At 45.3% G+C, this 20011-nt stretch overlaps 1 protein-coding gene across 1 annotated transcript in view; it reads right to left on the bottom strand.

Annotated features, from left to right (window-relative positions):
* Positions 1-9819: 9819 nt before the first annotated feature.
* Positions 9820-20011, bottom strand: part of NETO1 (neuropilin and tolloid like 1) — a 145383-nt gene continuing 135191 nt past the window's right edge. Inside the window, 3 exon segments of the mRNA XM_084848111.1 lie at positions 9820-10345; positions 10348-10400; positions 17825-18383. Coding sequence (XP_084704237.1) covers positions 10248-10345; positions 10348-10400; positions 17825-18383 — 710 coding nt within the window. The 3' untranslated portion in view covers positions 9820-10247.

Below are 20011 nucleotides of genomic sequence, written 5' to 3' on the forward strand. Positions count from 1 at the left end.
CACGACGAGGGACTTTGGCCCACTGGAGAACGGCTTCGTCCTTGTTCCAGCCGCCTGGACCCAGCGTGCTTCTGCGCGCCAAAATCTTCGCTTGGTGATATTGTTCACCTCCCTCCCTCCTTCGCCAGCTCCTTTCCTCTCGCCTGCCTGTCCGCTCAGTCTCCTCGTGTACTCGCTCTCCTGCCCGCCCGCCCGCGCGCTCGCTCAACCCGCCCGCCCGTCCACTCGGTCTCCTCGTGTACTAGCTCGCCCTGCCTGCACACCCGCACGCCCACTCGCTCGCTCACTCACTCACTCGCTCACCCTGCCCACACACCCGCCCGCTTGCCTGACGGGCCTGCTGGCCGCCGGGCCGGCTCACGGCCCGCCGGCCGGCCTGTCTACCCGGCCGCTGGCCTTGCCGGCCTCTTCCTCATCGCCTTGCCGGCCTCCCTGAGGTGTTGCTCCCGGCGGGAGGCGTCGGCGGGCGGGTGAGCGTGGCGCTGGTGTTTGCCGGCGGCAGCGCTCCAAGGGACGGTCTGACTGCCCCCCCACTGGTCAGCCGAGCCTGCCTGTTGGAGGGGCGCCTGGCTGCTGAGCCGAGTTGGGGCGTGTATATCACAGCCCGATTGGTCGCCTCCCATGGGCTTGGGACGTCTCCCCCTCCCACCCAAAAATAAATAAATAAATAAAATAATAATAATAATAATAATAATAATAATAATAATAAAAATAGGAAGAGCTGCGGCTCAGTGGTAGAGCACATGCTTGGCATGCGGAAGGCCCCAGGTTTAGTCCCCAGCGTCTCCAGGTAGGGCTACGAAAGAATCCTGCCTGAAACTTTGGAGATCTGCTGCTGCCAGTCAATGTCAACAATTCTGTGCTAGATGGACCCAGGGTCTGACTCAGTATAAGGCAGCTTCCTATGTCTGTATGAAAAGAAAGCTTTAATTAAATAAATAATAATATTAATAATAATAAAAATAAAAATTCATTAAATTACGATTATTAAATATTTAATTAATAAAATTGCCTAACAGCGGCGACTGCCTGTTTGGCGCCTCCCGTGACAGGGTGCCCTCGGCTGTGGGCGCCCATGCTCAAACGCAGCTCCATCACCTTTGGCCCCTGGCTGCGCCTCTTGAAAATCTGATTTTCTATCTAAACGGTAGTGCAGCGCTCCCATCTTCATCCCCAGGCCTCTCTGTCTCAGTCTGGAACTCACACCCACAGATCTTAAGACTGTGGGGTGGCTGCCTATTGTCTGGGGTGCCCAGCGGCTTTATTAACTCTTTGATGGTGTCAAGGGCTCCTTAGAGGGCTCTCTTAGTCTAATCCAGTAGCCAAGTCCAGACATAGACAAAGGGATTCTTTTCAAAGATTTATTCTTCCTTTGCAACTTAACAACTCTACAGGTATCAACTAGATCTGAGCAGCAGCATCCCTATGCCCTAAGTTGAACAGTTGGTCCCCGTTTGAAAAGCAATTACTGGCAGACCCCTGAATATAAGGACTAGGGAGAATCCCTCCCCTTTTCCCTTGGATCCTCGGGGCGCAGCCGTTGCGTGCACGCCTTCACTAAGTCTGCTATCTGTGCTCCGTCACTCCCTTGACTGCTAACTAAAACTAGGAATGTGGGGGGGAGGAAACTCGGTCAGCTGTTGGTCCTGGGAAAGAGGAGCGCGCTCCTCTCCCAGGAGCGACTGCTCTTCCTCAGCATTAGAACTACTCTGGGATTCTATGGGCTCAGTGTCCACCCTGACAGATAGCTTGCTTAATTCACCTCCTGCATCATGCCTCCTAAGAAGGGCCAGGGTGGTAAGAAAGGGAATGGGAGGGCCCCGCCCCCCCGCCCCAAAGTCCGCTGCCAAGGCCCGATTCTGACTCTGATGTGGACGCAGACCCTGTACTGGCATCAATTTTTTCTCGTTTGGAAGCTGCTGAGAGTTCCTCGGGGATCCCTCCTCCTCCCCTGGCCAGGCACAAAAATCCTCAGTGGTCCAGCACAAGCGAACATGACAGCAGACCCAACGCTCATTGCTCCTTTCTATTTCAGATCGCCTGGACACTATTGAGGCATCCACGTCCCCTTCATCGGCTCTTCCAGAAGGCTCACCGCCTTCAGCGGAGCTCCTCCCTTCTGCTGCCTCATCTTCCCTGGGCGCACAAGCAACAACCTCGGTTTTTTCCAGCTGGGGATCAGAGTGTGCCCACGATTGGTACAGCTCGTCTCTGGGTTCAGGGCACCCGGACGCCATTGAGGCCTCCATCTCGCCTTGGCAGGTTCACCATGGCAGCACCCCACCACTGTAGGCAGTCCACCTTCCTGCGGCATCTCCGTCAGCAGTGATCCAAGCAACATCCTCCTCCTTGGGGTTTCGCCCAGGCGACACAGCACACCTGAAGGCGGTCTGCCCTCATGGGGCATCTCCATCAGGAGCAATGCAAGTGGTATCACCTCCCTTGCTCCCGGGGACCCAGACACGGCTGCCCTGGATATGGGTGAGATGACTGCACCTCACCCCAGTTGTTCAGACGGGTGACCCTTAGGGCTGTGGGGTTGCTGCCTTAGCTTACCTACCTGGGGGCGGCTGTCCCTCCCAATGTCATCTCCCTATATGACGCTCGGGCCGCCTGCAGCTCCGTCAGTCACACCCCAGTAACCCTAGCCGCTTAATGCATCATCTTACAGGGTTTTTTCCTGGATTAAGTAGGATCCCTCGCCTGCCCCTGCCCGTTTTGGACATCCATGTAAGGGGCATATCAGATCCCTATGCTAATCTGGCGAGTTGTATTGTCACCAGGGCTACTCCTTCTCGTAATGTCTTTCGCCCGAGGAGGTGCGCGAATGGCTTGTTTAGGCCTCTCGCAGGAGGGCCGCCATTGCCCTTCTGTGCGTACGGACCTGTTTGACCAGGACCTTTCACTCCAATTTTGACTCCTTCCCAGCTGGGGTCGGCAACAGATCTGGCAGTGGCCACATTCACCAGGTGGCCTCCCGCACTGGCCCTCGGCCTCTGGCGGGTCCGCTGCTTCAGCACTGCTATCTGGGCCGGGAGTAAAGCCCCAGTGGGCACATGCTGCCAGGACACGTGCAGTGTTCATCCTGAATGCTCCCTTGTCGCAGTCAGCACTCTTGCACCTCTTGTCCAATGCTCGGGGAGGGGAGGGGAGGGCCCCTTGGAAAAGCCGAGGCAGTAGGAAGCTCTGGATGGCCAATGCTTAGGAAGGTTGGCGCTGATACTCCGGCTTTAAGACACTACCCAACTGGGGGAACGCGTCTTAACTTGGAACATGGTTTATGCTGGGTTCTAGGGCCTCCTAGCATTTTTTCTTTAGGTCAACATAGACCATCCCTACCTCGTAAGCAACATTTCTCCTTGCTAGGCTTCGACAGGTTCAGGAGAGGTTAACAATGCAGTACTGGAAGAAGGGTTTTAGCCCCCCCTCTTTTTTCCACACCCCATTAGCTATTCTAGGGATCTCCCTTCTCAAAATGGTGCCCAGGAAATCCTCTAGGGAGTTTATCCTGATTCGTAACCTCTCTTTTCTGAGGGCCCGTCAATTATCACGAGATCCCAGATCATCTCTGCTCAGTGTGTCACACCTCTTCGATAAGGCAGCTGTCTTTGTCTGGGATCCCGACCACGGGTCCCTGATGGGCATGTACTACATGGAGTCCAAAGATGGTGGTCATTGTTCTGACCTAATGCAAGTATTGCTTCCCCTTTTCTGTTACTTCGGTGCCCCTTAGCTCACAAAGGCTGAGGGCCTGTCTCCCACAGCAACATTCGGTGAAGCAAATCCGATACCCTTAGGTGTTATTCTCACCTCCCTCAGGACAATTTTCAGGTCCATTAGGCACAGCTCCAATTAGTTATACATCAGGCATGGCTTCAACTTAGTAGGGCATTAATGGCACCTCCTTTCAGAAGCATGAGCCTCTCCTCAAAGCCGGACTGCGGACTCACATGGTTCCGCCCCTACCCCAAGGGGTTTCAGATTCTTAGGGCAGGTCCAATCGTGCAGTGGGTAAAGGCCTGTAGAGTGGAGGCTGCCGCCCCCGCCAAGCACATTGAGGGATAACCTTATAGCCAAGTCAGTAACCCCCCCCCTTCGCTATGACAACATGACCACGTTATTCATTCTCCGTCCTCCCGAAATTGGAGGGTCATGTCATGTGTTAGTGTGTTCACGCTCCAGAGTCAGTATTACAACATCTGGTTCTGGGTCCACCATGTGCTGGGTTAGGCAAACCCAATTGTCGATGCCTTGTCATGAAATTAGGTCAACATCTTCCGGGCTTTAGCCCTGTGGGTGCTCCATTCCCAGATCCCATCCTTGCAGTACTATGGGAGATCGGGATACTGAAGCCAGGCATGCCAGCCTGCATTCCATGGCTCTCCGTACAGGAGCCGCCTGCGACAGAGCAGGGTGTGTCTGCCGCGCATTAGGCAAAACCTCAGCGATAGGATTCATGGCCCTTATCTATAGATCATTGGCCACAATTTCACGCCTCCATAAGGAACAACAGACTATTTGGGACCATAAGTCGCAAGCTGGCCATTTAGCCTTCCAGCCCACAAAGGTGGGTTTCACTGACTCCATGTCAGAATTTAGGTTTCGGCGTGCAAGATAGTGTTGGGCACAGATGTTTGCCTGCATTAGTAAATTAACCACCCTCTCTCTCCGGATACCCCTTTCGGGCTCCGGGGGCAATGGCCCTCCATTTGAGCTTTCCAATAAGACGTTTCCCTGTTCCAAGTAGCAGCCCTAACGGAATGCAGGGTTGGTCTGGGCTCACAAGGCCGACTTGTCCCGGAGGTCCTTGATTTGCTGCAAGGTACAGGTCTGGCCCAAAGTAATCCATTTACATATTTTGTGATCAAATTGATTGGCATGGCAAGGGCACAGCAGTGGCCCACAGCCAACCGCAAGTCAACGGATTATGCTCTGGCGGCACCTTATGGGTTTTATGGCATGCCATGGGTCTGAGGAGGGGCCTCCATTTTTATCACTTCAACGGTTTGCTGTTGACTTAAGGGCAATTGTGTAGTTTCCCTTAATGTGCTTCTTCCTTAGACCAGCAGACTCATTGTACGCCGGTACGGGTGCTCTTACATGGGCACGTTTCGATGTCTGGAGCTGCATGAAGAGCTTGTATGTCTTCTTCAGAATTCAGCTTCTGTCACCCTGTCACATTAAGATCCAGTGGCTCCATAGATGTGGCATACAGTGGGAGTCCCCTCCTCACTCTGTCCCACCAAGTTTGTCAGTCTTCCTCCGCAGGTCCAGGTGCTGCACATTGGAGGGAATGACTTCGGCAGTAAGCCAGGCGAGGACCTGATGGAACAGGCCTTGATTGAGATACAGGTGGTCCGGCATACCTGGCCGGAAGTAGCCTATTGCAGCCCTCACTGCTCCCATGGATCAATGGGAAGGAATGGAATGACGTTGCCAGTGGCAGAGCACGTTGGAAAGTGCACAGAGAACTGGCTTATTGCCATGTGAATGAGTCGATGGATGCACCAACCGCCAGGGAATTCTGTGGACATGGAGGGAGCGTTACAGGTAGGATGGTGTCCGCCTGTCTCATTTAGTGAATAACATATGTCTGTCTGATCTGCAAAGGGGCCTGCAGGAAGTTCTTCTGCACAGGTGGGGGGAGTTTCACAAGCTCTAGGCTTGTGACTCCTGTGGCGGCTAGGACGGGCAAAACAGGAAAGTAGGGATGGTGTGCATGCAGAGGCACCTTATGGTGACAGGTGACTCCTGAGGGCCCCCTGAACGGGTTGTGCGGCTCGGCGGGGGGATAAGGGTTGCCTGGGAGACCAACCCTACTCACTCACCCAGGTGTTTCGCGGCACCGGGTTGGGGATGACACCGGAAGGTCTACCTCCCCCAGAAGGGGCAGTCCGGAGGGATGGCGAGATCACCGCCACCCCTCAGGCTGGGTATGTTTTCGCCCAAGAAGTGCCAGCTAGCCGCTGACACAGTTAGATGCCCGTCCTAGTTACCCCTTTGCAGCTATTTCAATAAATGTGGCCCAATTTTCAACCCAAGCTTATTGTCTGCGTCTTCTTTAACCCATCTCTGCTCGCAAATGCCCTCACCCGGCGCCAGCTTGTCTGGCTAAAAGGGGGGGGGCATTGCGGGCAGGTGGGGTGACATGACGCAGGGGCCTTTGATTGGTGCACCCCAGTGGCACCACCATGCAAGGAGGGGCAGGCTGAGTTGCCTTAAACTCAGCCCCCTTCTCAAACTCAGCTCTCTGGCTCAACGCAGCTCCTTCCCACCCTCCCGTAAGCAGTGTGGGTTTATTACCGGTTGCCCTTTGGGAATCATGTAGGAATTTTTTGGCTCACAGTTCGATTGGCCTATTACTGTGCGTCTTTTTTGCCTACGTCACACTGTTTTGCGGGTCGAGTGTGTCCTGTAAGGGAATATGGTCTTTATCATCGGTCACATTCCAGTTGGCGGCTAGGACGGGCAAAACAGGAAAGTAGGGATGGTGTGCATGCAGAGGCACCTTACGGTGACAGGTGATGCCTGAGGGCCCCCCGAACGGGTTGTGCGGCTCGGCGGGGGGATAAGGGTTGCCTGGGAGACCAACCCTACTCACTCACCCAGGTGTTTCGCGGCACCGGGTTGGGGGTGACACCGGAAGGTCTACCTCCCCCAGAAGGGGCAGTCCGGAGGGATGGCGAGATCACCGCCACCCCTCAGGCTGGGTATGTTTTCGCCCAAGAAGTGCCAGCTAGCCGCTGACACAGTTAGATGCCCGTCCTAGTTACCCCTTTGCAGCTATTTCAATAAATGTGGCCCAATTTTCAACCCAAGCTTATTGTCTGCGTCTTCTTTAACCCATCTCCGCTCGCAAGTGTTCTTGGCATAGAAATAGATGATGAGAAAAGCTTAAGCTGCTTAATGTGTGTGCAAAGCTGCTGTTGGAAGGCACAGGATGAGGTGCTGTTATATTGTGGTTTTGGGCTTTCATATTTTATATTGTTACAATAGATTTAACAATATTTTATATTTTATGCTGCACTTTGTAGGGGTGGACGAAAGTCCCTTACCTGTTCTCGAAGGACGTTCGCGGTGGGGGGGAGGCGCTTCGCTGCTCCCCCCGCGAAGTTCTGGCCGGGGGGGAGGCTTCCCGCCTCACCCCGGCCGAAATTCAGGCCGGGGGGGAGGCTTCCCGCCTCGCCCCGGCTGAAATTCAGGCCGGGGAGGAGGCTTCCCGCCTCGCCAGGCCGCGAACGCGAAAGTTTTTTTTAAATAAAAAAACGCCCCCTGATGGGCTACGTGACGATTCACGTAGCCTATCACGGCTAGATCTGCAAAGTCAGCCGTGATAGGCTACGTCAATCGTCACGTAGCCTATCACGGGTGACTTAAAAAAAAAAAAAAAGCGCATACGCTAATGGCGACCCCCATAGGGAGCCGCCATTCGCGTTCCTTATTTAGTCGCTGTAGTCTACGTAAATGTTTACGTAGACTACGGCGAAAATAAGGCCAACACAAATAGCGTTGCCCTTATTTTCGCCATAGTCTACGTAAATCTTTACATAGACTACAGCGACCAAATAAGGAACGGGAATGGCGGCTCCCTATGGGGGCCGCCATTATCCGTACACACTTTTTTTTTTTTTTTTTTTTAAAGTCACCCGTGATAGGCTACGTGACGATTGACGTAGCCTATCATGGCTGACTTTGCAGATCTAGCCGTGATAGGCTACGTGAATCGTCACGTAGCCTATCAGGGGGCGTTTTTTTTTTCTTTTATTGCAATGGCGGCGGCGGCAGCCGGTCGAAAGACCGGCTGCCGCTCCCGCCCTGCTCGAACACCCGCCGAACCGCTGGCCGGACCCGCCGCCGGGAGGGACATTCGGCGAAGGTAAGTCCCGTCCCGGAGGGGGTGCGGGGTGTGGGGGGGGGGTTCGGAGGATTTCTCCCTGAAACTTGTTCGGGGGGCCGAACATGTTGGCGCTCGGCCCCCCGAAGTTTCGGGGAGAAATTCTCCACCAACCCTAGCACTTTGTGGTTTTAATTTTTGTGAACTGCCCAGAGACCTTTGGCTATTGGGTGGTATAGAAATGAAATAAATAAACAAACAGAGCATCCATTTCACATGTATACCCTGAATAATGCAAAAGAAGTTACCATTTTGGTTTAAGTACCAATAAGGGATAGAAATAGAGTTTGAAAGATTAATCTGGATTTTCTATATTAAACTGCCCTCACATGGGTCAGAGGCAGTAATTTTTCTAACTCAATAAATATTTGAGGGGGCGGGCGGCAGGGTTGCAGCCAAATTTGATTTCCCAGTCTGGTGTTGCAGATGCAGAAGTGTTTGGATTGCCAGTTGAAGGGCCATCAATGAAAAGAATTGTTTGACTTCTACAAGACATGTTTATTTATGAAAGAGCTGCAAACCTGGTGAAATGATGTCTTTTATTGAACCAACTTGGATTGAATATGGAAGCCTTCCAATTTTATAAAACTCTTAATAAGGCAGAATCATTTTTCTAATGAAGAATGCTGTGCAACGTACATGCTTCTCCAAGTTGTTCCAATAAATTCTACTATTCTTGCACACTATGGCCGCAATCATAGGGCATGGACCTGGTAGTACCAGACAGACAGTGAACACAGTGGGACTTGCTTCTGAGTAAACATGCTTAGAATTGTCTTGGTATATCCTATGCTTTGAGGTGAACATTGTAAACATCATTTAGTCAACTGCTTTATTTATAAAGGCAGATACTCATAAAAGATACTTTAAAAAGTATGCAGCTAGAGCTGAAACAAATTTACTTGACCCCCCCTCAAAAGTTTCCTCTCAAAGTTGGATGTCAAATATTCTGATATTATCTGAATACCACATATTTACAGAATATTCCACAAATATTTGATTCCAGCATATGACAATCAGTATTTTTTTTCAATATTTGGTAGCTGATATTTAACAACTAATGTATAATGATATTTAACACTGAACTATATTTGATCCATTATGAGTAAATTTATCTAGTACCTGGAAGCATATGATGCATGTAATAATATTTAAAATGTGACAGTTAACAGCTTATGAGTGTTCCTGTTTGAAGTGTGTCAAAATCAAAACCATCAGGATTTGCCATCAAGTCAAAATTCACTCAGATTTTCCATTGTGAGATAAAAGTTTGTGGCAGTATCCAGCAATGTCATTAAGCTAATGCAAATTACATTGGGCTAGTGTAAAAGACGTCTAGCGCAATGCCAATGGTGTTAGCTTGCACAATGGAATTCCTTGGAAAACCCATTGTGCAAACTAATGCTACTGATATTGTGCTAGAGGTCCCTATACTAGCACAATGACACTGCTGGATACTGTTCCATGTTCAAAAAGTGAATTTCAAATTTCTCATTCAACATTGGGATGGTGAAATGGAAATTTTCAGCAAATTTCATTTCAGCTCTACATGCCCCAGTGTGGGTAGGATTCTTATGCACAGAGAAGCAGCCTTGTTGGATGGGAACTCACACATAATTCCTAGTCTGATCCAACAGGCAGGGCTGTGTGCATATATGTCATATTACTTTTTTTAAAAGCTGAAATCACACCAACTGTTTGGGAGAAGCAGGAAGTAGATTGAGTGCCTTGTTCCTGCTCTTCCTTCTCATTGCAGAGAGTCAATCAGCAGGATTCCAACTTTCAAAAAGCATAGAACAGCATGTTCCATGCATGTACTCGTAGATGTGAGCCAATATATGTATTGTAAACTGATTTTGAATCCTTCAGTGAAGGATTATTTGCTGCAGTAAAATAAAAGAGTACTATAAAACTCAGTGTAAGAAATTATTATACATTGTTTTATGTCTCTTTATATAAAAAGTTACAATTAGCAAGCACATGACACAAAGAAATGGATAGGAACAGCAGTAATTATGAGTGCATGCTTTTTACAATGTATCTCATCAAAGGGATTTGTTGTTGTTTTGCCAACTCAGATATTCAGCATTGTACATGCAGATCAGTTTCTCAGTGTCAAAGTCAGACATACTGTTAGATTTATATCCAACAAATATTTCTACTGAAGTGATTATGAATGGATAAATACCTGATTTAATCATTTATTCCTGAAATTGGGTAATTTTTTTATAACAAAACAAAAATAATTAGAAAGAAAGAGATGATAGTGATAATAATAATAATAATAATAATAACGATAATAATTAATAATAATAAATGATAGTAATAAGAGTCTTATTGCCATCCATTAATTTTACTCATTACTGACTGACGATTTTTTTTTCATGAAATTGGAATAGCTGGTCAGAGTCCAGAACATCTCTAGCTTGAAGTTCCAGGGCCGACATTTTCACAATTCACTGTAGTATATTCAAAATCACCCAGGATCGCACTATTTTCAAGCAGTCTACATAATGAAAACAATGTACATATAACAAGTTCAATGTAAATAATATTTGACATAACAGATAATATACAAGTACGTAAGAAGGACATTCAGTGGATGCATTGAATTCAACATAAAAAGAAATGTAACCCCAAATCCACTTAGTTGGACGAATGTTCTATGGAAATCTTAAACTGGTTTACGCATGGCCCTGATTTCATACCTCAGGCTCAGACATTCCCTTATACTTTGCACAATGTTTTTACATGAAACAAAGCCCACATGTGTATATGTCACCCAAGTAATCCATCTATTGCAAGGAACAGGTGGATGGAATGTGTGGGAAGATGTACTTGCATATGAGTGTACTCATATAAGCCTTTTTTCATACAAAATGTTGTACATGCAGTGGTTAGGGTGGTAGGGAGCGCATGCAGACTTGAGGCTCACTGCACATGCAGAACATCCATACTTGGGTTGTCTGAAAAGTAGCTTATATTTCTAAATAAATGTACTTAGAATTAGGATGTAGGGCTAAAATCCTGAATGCAATTATGCACATGTATGCCCCAGTGATTTCAGAGGAAGCGATGAACAGCTAATTGTCCACCAGCCTGATCCTATGGACTGCTTGTGAAAAAAGGGCAATGTTGTGAGCTGTGGCACTGGTTCACAGTGACATCTAGGATGTTCTATTGAGGCACCTGTAGCCATAGACACTGCAACTGCAGTAGTGCAAATAATTCTTTGCCAGGCTTTTCATATATGAGCAGAGAGGAGTGGAATTAAGATGGGAATGGCAACACTAAGCACAGTCCTATCCATATCAATAAGACCAGATACAGTGCCATGTTGCAACCACTGAACATGAATACTCTCACATGAACATGCTTACACATTAAGATCTTCCTCTGAGGTTCTTAACTGGGTTCTACTGCCTTGTTAGGCAGATGGTGACAGAGTCTTTTAGGTTGTGGTGCCCCATGCAGAATACTATACCCAGGTAGGTTCATCTGACTCCCACTTTTATGTCTCTTTGGTACCAAGCTAAGACCTTCTAATTTGATTAGGGTTTTAATTCACTTTCATAATTCTACTGTGGTTTAAACCTCCATTAAAATGTGATTTGTCCCCCCCACCCACCCACCTGCCACTGTTTTATTGTTGCATTGTTTTTTAATTGTTTTAACTGGTCTTAAATTGTCATTAGTTATGCTGTTTTCTGTTTGCTGCCCTAGACATGCATACATTGAAGGGCAGGGTATGTATAAATCAGTAAGTAAGTAAGTATTAACTCAAAAACATGAATTCTGTAGTCCAAACAGACTATAAAGAGCAAACTAGCTTCATTAGGGTTAAGTGTTTGAATAGTGGCAGAACTTTGCAGAGACCCACAGATCCACTGCAAGACATTTTTTAAAACAAGTAAACTGAAGGTATCCTTAAGTGTTACTAATTATTCAGTTTCCAGCCAAAATAGATTTCCAGCTTAATTCTATCTGAGCCAAATTACAAAATAAACATTCAGCAGTTGAATGGAAATATCTTCCTGAGGAATGAAAAATGTTTTCAGTTCTTTGGTGTAAAAGAAAATAGTAGAATTAATAGAGGATTCGCTCTATGCCACCACACACCAAGCCTGAAAACATTTGTTAATAATTTTGTTTTCAAATTTTGCATATCGAAAACAATGAACACTTGAATGATTTCACCTCTATGCCCAAAAATCTAAATTAAAAGCTGGTATATCTTACTATCTAATAACAGTCGCAACATTTTAAAATTTCCTTCTTATACATTTCACTTTGTACACATATACATACATTTAAAAATACACACAAGCTCCAATCAGTGATGTGGGTGCTTACACAGGAGCCCTAGCGCATATGTGGGGCTCCAATATTTATGTTCAATATCGGGGAAAACTCAGTGTGCTCAATAGGATGGAACATGTGGAGTTTTCACTAACACTGAAAAGACTGGCCATTTTTGTGGATCTCCATATGCACAACAAAGTAATGTGGAACTAGGGGTATATAAGGAATCTACTCTGTCTTGGTTTTGTTTTTTGTTTTTTTTAAGATTTCCTGAATCTGGATCACCCAGATACAGATGGAGACCCAGACACACTTTGCATTCTGAAATTGTACATTTCAGGACTTGTGATGCATTCCGTGAGATAAGAAAAATGTGTCTGATTAAATGCACTCATTTGAAACATATTCAAACAAAAATGCATACACTGAAAAAATGCACACAAACACACTTTATTCATTTGGTGGATGTGTACAAAACTTTGTACATTTTAAAAATGCACACAAAATGCGCAAATTTTTAAAATATGTTTTAAAAAATCTGATAGATTTTTTCCTTTAAATATATATATATATATATATATATGTATGCATGGAACCAGCATGAAATGGACTTAGAGGTGAGCAAAAGAGGAAATTCATGGAATCACACCAGACAGATCTACTGATCCCTATGTGGAGCTTTGAACTGTGGAAGTTATAGTTTTGTATAGCAAAACCGTCAGTCTAGATGCCTACAGTACAGATATGAAGGGAAAAGAACATATCTGTTCAAACCCTTCAGAAAATAGTAATCAGTGCTAGCAAAATGAAAATCCAGTTACCTAAATGGAACAAGTAGATTAAATTCTTACAAGCGACCTGTTAGTCAAGCTTTTTCCCAATATCATAAATTCTAAATGACAGTACTTGAGAAAACAGATGTCTTCCTATCTTAATTTGACTACACATTTAAGTAGTATCAAACAAACAGCCTGAGTCTAGAGCTGTGCGCAAATGGCCTCTTAAAATTATCCACCTTACTTGTGGGCAGAGAAATTTGCGAGACAATTTCACTGAATTTCTACAGGGGGAGGAGGAATTCTCAGCAGTTTCTCCCAGCTGGGGCTCCCCATTGGCAGCAGTGGTAGCACAGGTTCTTTCTTTTTTGGTGAGGGTTTTGGGGTTTTCATGCTGCAACAGCATCAAATGTCTTGGCAGTCTGGCCCCAATTTGCATCCACTGCAATGCAGGTGGCGGCAGTGTTGTGTGTAGCTCCAGGGACGATGTGGAGGTAGTGCTCTGCCAAAATCTGTCCTCCAATTTCCTGAATGTTTTCTCCCACCCGAAAGAGGCTTCCATTGTTCTGCCTCATTCACGATGTTTAATCATTTATTTTCATGGTGTTTCTGAGCTTACCTAATCACAGCTAGCCTCCCAGGCTGCCTGCATGTCCTGATCTGAAAAAAGCCCTGTGGGTAGGGGTGCACGAAAGTCACTTACCTGGTCTCGCAGCTTGCTTCGCGGTGGGGGGGAGGCGCTTCGCTGCTCCCCCCGAAGTTCAGGCCGGGGGGGGAGGCTTCCCTCCTCGCCCGGCTGAAATTCAGGCCGGGGGGGAGGCACCTCGCCTTGCCCGGACACAAAATAAAAAGTTAAAAAAAATGCCCCCGTGATAACGTGACGATTTATAAGGGCAAATAGCGTTGCCCTTATTTTCGCCATAGTCTACGTAATCTTTACGTAGACTACAGCGACCAAATAAGGAACGCGAATGGCAGCTCCCTATGGGGGCCGCCATTTGCGTACGCGCTTTTTTTTTTTTTAAGTCACCTGTGATAGGCTACGTGATGATTTACGTAACCTATCACGGCTGACTTTGCAAATCTAGCCATGATAGGCTACGTTAATCGTCACGTAGCCTATCACGGGGGCGTTTTTTTTTTTTTACTTTTCTTGGAATGGCAGCGGCGGCAGCCGGTCGAAAGACTGGCTGCCGCCCCTGCCCCTGTCGAAGCCCTGCGGAACCACCGCTGCGACCCGCCACCGGGAGCGACATTCGGGAAAGGTAAGTCCCATCCCGGGGGGGGGGGGCGGGGGGGCAGAGAATTTCTCCCCGAAACTACTTTGGGGGGCCGAATATGTTGGCACTCGGCCCCCCGAAGTTTCGGGGAGAAATTCTCCCCCATCCCTACCTGTGGGAGGAATTACCTCATGTTGCCTTCCACTGGACTTTAATTGAAGTGTGGGAAGCTGAGGAGGCTACAGGTAGCAAGAGAGATGATAATACAATGAAAAGCAGGACGCTTGTGCTCACTCCTCGGCCACCTCCTGAGCAAGGTAAGCCCCCAAACACCAAGCGCAGCCCATGAGAATTTCTCTGAAATTTCTTCACCATTGAATTTCTTTTCAAAAGCAATCTCTCTTCTATCAAATTGAATGAGAATGGTTGGAAAAAATGTGGCGGAAATTTTCGGCACAGCGCTACCTGATTCACAGCTGTTGGCAGCAGAGTGAGACCTAGTACCAGGGCTGCTCTCACAGCAGGGACAAGGAAGGCTTTGTGTATGATCCCCAGCTGAGTTAACATTTTATCTCCCGGCACTTGCCTTGTAGTTGGTTATTCAAGGTAGGAGCCGATGTTTGGATGAGAGGGGATTGTGTACAATCTTTGCTGCTTCCTACATATTTCAAATATACGGGAGCTGTGCATTTCACACATCCCGGAACAGGGAAGTTACAATAGAGGACATTAGTTAGTGCTATCCATCATTCTCTCTGCAGCTTCATCACAAAGATATGCTCTGTCATGGTAAGACAGTCAGTGTGGTGGCATGCATAGAGCACTGGGCTTGAAATGGAATCTGGTTTAAATCTCCACTCATTTCACAAAAGTTTATAGTCAACTGTGAATAAGAGACTACCAGCCTCATCTAACTCACAGGGCTGTTGGGAAGATAAAACAGGATAATCCTTTGCACACCACCTTGGCTTTCCTAAAGGAAGTCTGGTGTACAAATGTGAAATATACAAAGACAGTTCTTACTTTCAGGCTCCTGTACTCCAAATGTGTGGATTGGGGTGGGTTTTATTATCTTTTGAAACACTTTTCATATCATTTTCTTAAATAAAAGTGAAAGGTCATGCCAAACTCTGTTCAAGATTCAAGCTTAAATGCAGATTATATTTAGCAAGATGTTACAATGCAACTGAGGATAGTAATTTAATAGGTTTTATGCATTGTTTGTTATAGCAGCCCCCTGCCTGCACTTTTTAAATTCTTTATATGCTCAAAACATAGCACCATTTTCAAACAAAGCAAAACACACACACACACACACACAGAGCAAATGATAAACAGCCATCAAACTTCTAAAAAGAAAACACATGGAAAGTAAGAGATGGTGAATTGGGAGCTATAGAGTTGTTCACTTACCTTCAGTTTGTCTTTTACACCCTAGTTGTGTTGTACTCAGATTCATGTTTGTTTAGAGACCCAATGAGGCAGAACCTGGAATGTTATGGCTATTTCATTCAACATAATAATGTTTGCATAGAAAAAAAGAAATATATGCATATACATTCTTAAATGAAGTATATCTTTAGAACCTGAACAAATTGATGCAAGACACTTAAAACTGGCATGCAAATATACAAAAGTAATATTCTTGTTACCATGATCAACCCTCAAAGTGCCCCACCAATATGTTCAATTCGAAGTTAGTGACCTGGTTTGCACGACATGCCGGGTCCATCAGGGGTTGTTTAACCCACAATGAGCTGTAGTATGTGCCGGGTACCATTTTGAATATGCAATCCCTGCTCAGGGGTTGCTGTGTTGTGCAAACCCAGCCACCAAGGATTATTTGAGGATTAAACAACCCTTGCATAACCCTTGGTTTGTTGTAGGGTTATAACCCTCAGTGGCTGGGTTCGCACAGTGCAACAACCCCCAAGCAAGAGTTGCATATTCAAAATGGCATCTGGCACATGCCACAGCTCACTGTGGGTTAAACAGCCCCTGAGAAGCCTGGCGTATTGTGCGTGAACTGGCCCAGTGAGGCTGTTGACAGAGTGCTTTGAAGGTTTGGGATAACTGGATGGCTTATATGTACAAAATGAAACATGTGTGGCACATGAAAAGAACATTAAAACATATGGAGAAGTAAAGCATGCATGTGAAACACAAATCTATCAAAAACATTCTGAATGTCTCTGAATAGGTAAGTATTTTTCTTTTTGTTTTTACTTGCAAACTTTTAATCATTCTTATTTATAAGCATTCAGGATGCAATACACAGCAAAAAAAAAAGTCTCCATGTTATTCTTTAAATCAAAAACATGCTAGACATGAATTAGAAATATTCTTCTTCACTAAAAATATATATAAGCAAAGCTAAAAGAATATCAAGCTAAAACAATAAAAAAAATGTCCTGTGATCTAAATGGCAAATAAATAAGACAAGCAGTGATACTATGATCAGCTACATAAATCGTATTGTAATACTTCAAAACATTGTAATTTGCTATATATAGAAAGCCACGTTTCATGGGAGAGGCTTTTCTCTCACTGACCTGCCTGCCCCTCACCAAACTGAGGTGTTCTGTGATTTGGGAGTACAGAGAATTACCTTTCAGCTATATTGAAGCCACATGCATACCGATTTTTCAAACAAAACTACACATCATTTCAGCAAAAATGTCTTTGGCATGGTAAAATGAACCTTTCCTTTCTTATATTTTTCTATTTTAATGAAATTAAAACAATAAGAAAAGTTGAAAACATAACAGAGAGTGCATTTTTTTATGAGGAACTGTATGGGAGGGACAGGAACAGAGAACCAAACTGGATAGGAAGCAAGAGATCCACAATTCGGATCTCACACTTAAAAAAAGAAGCACTCATTACATTAGTAGTCTCATGCAGCTGCTCTGAAAATCAGAGAAGCATTCTTAGGAAGGATGCACTTTCCTTCCTTGCCCTTATCTAAATCCCTCCCCTCAAAAGCAGCTGTTAGCACAGGGTGGGGAAAAGATTCCCACCTCTGCACTAAGATCTTCTTTAGAGTGGGAAGATCTAGATCATAGAAAGGTTAAAGGAGGAAAGGGTAAAACATCACAAATTCCCTCATTTTCAAAGCAGTGGAATAAGGCTGCTAATTCGTCAAACAAACAAAAACATCATCACTGCAGGAGAGCCTAGTCACATACGTGACATATCTAGCATCACATCTAGTTTGGCCCAGGAAGGAAGAGAAAATAAGTGTAGAGGCTGAAACCCTGTATTTTCATCTGGCATGGAAATGTTTGTGAAGGGATTGCCATGCAAAACTCTTGTGGATTGCAGTGACTACTGCTAGTCAATGATCGAGGAATAAAATGAAGTTTTCCAGAATAGCTTTGAATTCTTGGCAAACAGTGTCTTTGCCGGTGCTGTTTCCATGTGGTGTTTGCATGAGAATCCCCCTTAGCCTAACTGCTGTGCATAAGTTCACCACAAACTATGTGAATGGATCCTGGGAAGACAAAGAACTGATATATAAGTGTTCTGAATTCTAAATGGAAATATAGGTTAGAGAAAAATAAAGAGGGAATATTTTAGATTGAACCCAGTCCTCACACAATAGTCTTCATCAAAAATCTATTGATACTGACCGCTGGACAGCTTTATCATGCCTGGATAGCCTGTGACTCGTGGTTGGTACCTCTTCGATTTCATCTATGTCGCACGCATCTGCAGCCTCTTGTGAGTAGCTATGCTTCATGACAAGAATATTTCTTCTGTTCATGGGCTGGATAAGGGGCTTTACAGGCTGCGGTTGAATATCTGTCAAGATAGGTGTATCTCTTGTGCTGAGGTTACTACGGCTGCCCTTAGTGCTGGATAACTGCGATCCACAGTGGTGGTCATGAATGCATTTTGAAGATGATCTACGCAGTTTATGATAATTTTCAAAGTCATCTGCAACATCTGCAAGGTCTGCTGTAGCCCCCGCCCCCCTAAGAGTGCATAACTCATAGTGAGGAGGCTCAAACACCTCCTGAAATACTGTTTGATCAAAGTCTGCTTTCCTCTGGACAAATTTTTTACGAGGCTGTTTGATCTGTACTATAACAGAGATAATGATGAGGAGGATCACAATACAAGAGGCTACCCCAATTATTGTTCCACTGGTATTAGTAAGCTGGTCCAATAGGTTGGCTTTTCTCTTTTCTGTGTGATAGGGGAAAAATAAAAGAAAACAAAGAATTAATATATATTTTTTTTAAAGTAACCACGATACTGTTATTCTACATTGATATAAGAAAGGCTAACTCACACACAAAATTAAAATGGCAGAACAGACAATTTTCTTGCCAGTGATTATAAAGTGTGAAAGCTCACTCATGGTATCAAATTCTTTCCTATAGCTGGAAAAAGGAAAATTCTCCACCTCTATAGCCTGGTTTACACTAAACCATGTAGTGTTATATATGATTATAGGGAAGAAACTTTCTATCTATCCATCTCTGGCATTTCTAACTTGCTTTTCAATGTCAAAATACTCAACAGGGTTAGCAAAAAATAACTAAATTTTATGGTATAATCTGATTTTTAGCAACTTGGTCAGAGCTGTTGTTTTTACACTGTAGTAGCCTGTGGGATTCTATTTAGCCAAATACTTGGAAGCACATGACAGATTTCCCTAATCAGTGATGTTCCCCTTGCATTATGTGTTATACAATAACCTGGCTCTTCCAGTGAAAGGTTAATTTTTCATCTCTCTTACTCTCTGCAGGGGGCTATGCACCAGGATATTCTATGACTGTGAAAGGGGAGGCATGATGATAGATATCTACGGTAATCCAACATTGTTCTGGCCACTTGCAAGCCAGTCCAGCCCATATAGCTTAGATCAAAAACCACCCTTATCTTCAGTGAGATGGCTCTAGTTCAGCCTCCCCCAACACAGTGCCCTCCAGATGTGTTGGACAACAACTCCAACCATACCCAGCCAGCATGGGCAATGGCTGGCTTTGGATTATGGGAGTTGTAGTGCCAGGAGGGTGCCAGGTTGTGGGAGGCTACCCTAGTTACTTAAGTGTACTTTAATCTATCTGTTTGGTCACATTGAGCTCTGAACTGTATCAAATTTTATCCTGCCAAGACAAAGGAATCAACTTATGAGGGACAACAACATTTAGAACCTGGTCCCACCAATCTTATCTCACCCAATCTTGTCCTCAGTGTACTGAAGCTTAGGCTTCATAAGGAAATGCGATGGGAAATAACATAACATCCATAGTGTGGCATCTGAGGAAGACACTCCCAGACCCAGTTCACTGCATTCCCTGAAACACTATATTTAATGGGACAGTGACCTCCCAGGCTTCAGTGGTTATGACTGACAATCCAGTATGTGAACTAGCATCAGTTTATGGAGATTGAAATAGAAATGCTTCCTTATCCATGAAACTCCTAACATTCATGATTTATTTGGAATTTCTGGTGTTAGTTAACATTCAGCTGACACAGGAGGAAATACAAGAATTATTAAAAATGTGATTTCCAGGAAGGAGAAAAAAAACTCCCCTTCTTCTCTATGAGCCATCACATACCTTTTTGCTCTAAGATGCATTCCAAGGTTTCTGAACATAAATTATCAGAGCATCACTGCTCCAGACCCAAAGGATAATTTTCACAGGCTCCTTGTCACAGCCTGTTCATTCTGCTAGCATAAATTTCACTTGCTGTGCTTCGCTGGCCATGTGATTATCACTATATGCTGAAGGGACTTCTAGATACTGCCAAGCTTTATTTTAAAACAGAGACTTTGCCTACAAAACTAGACTGAATGGCTG

The sequence above is a fragment of the Heloderma suspectum genome, chromosome 4 (genome assembly GCF_057233095.1).
Source record: "Heloderma suspectum isolate Gila_16-S chromosome 4, 16-S_ref, whole genome shotgun sequence".
Classification (NCBI taxonomy): Eukaryota; Metazoa; Chordata; class Lepidosauria; order Squamata; family Helodermatidae; genus Heloderma; species Heloderma suspectum.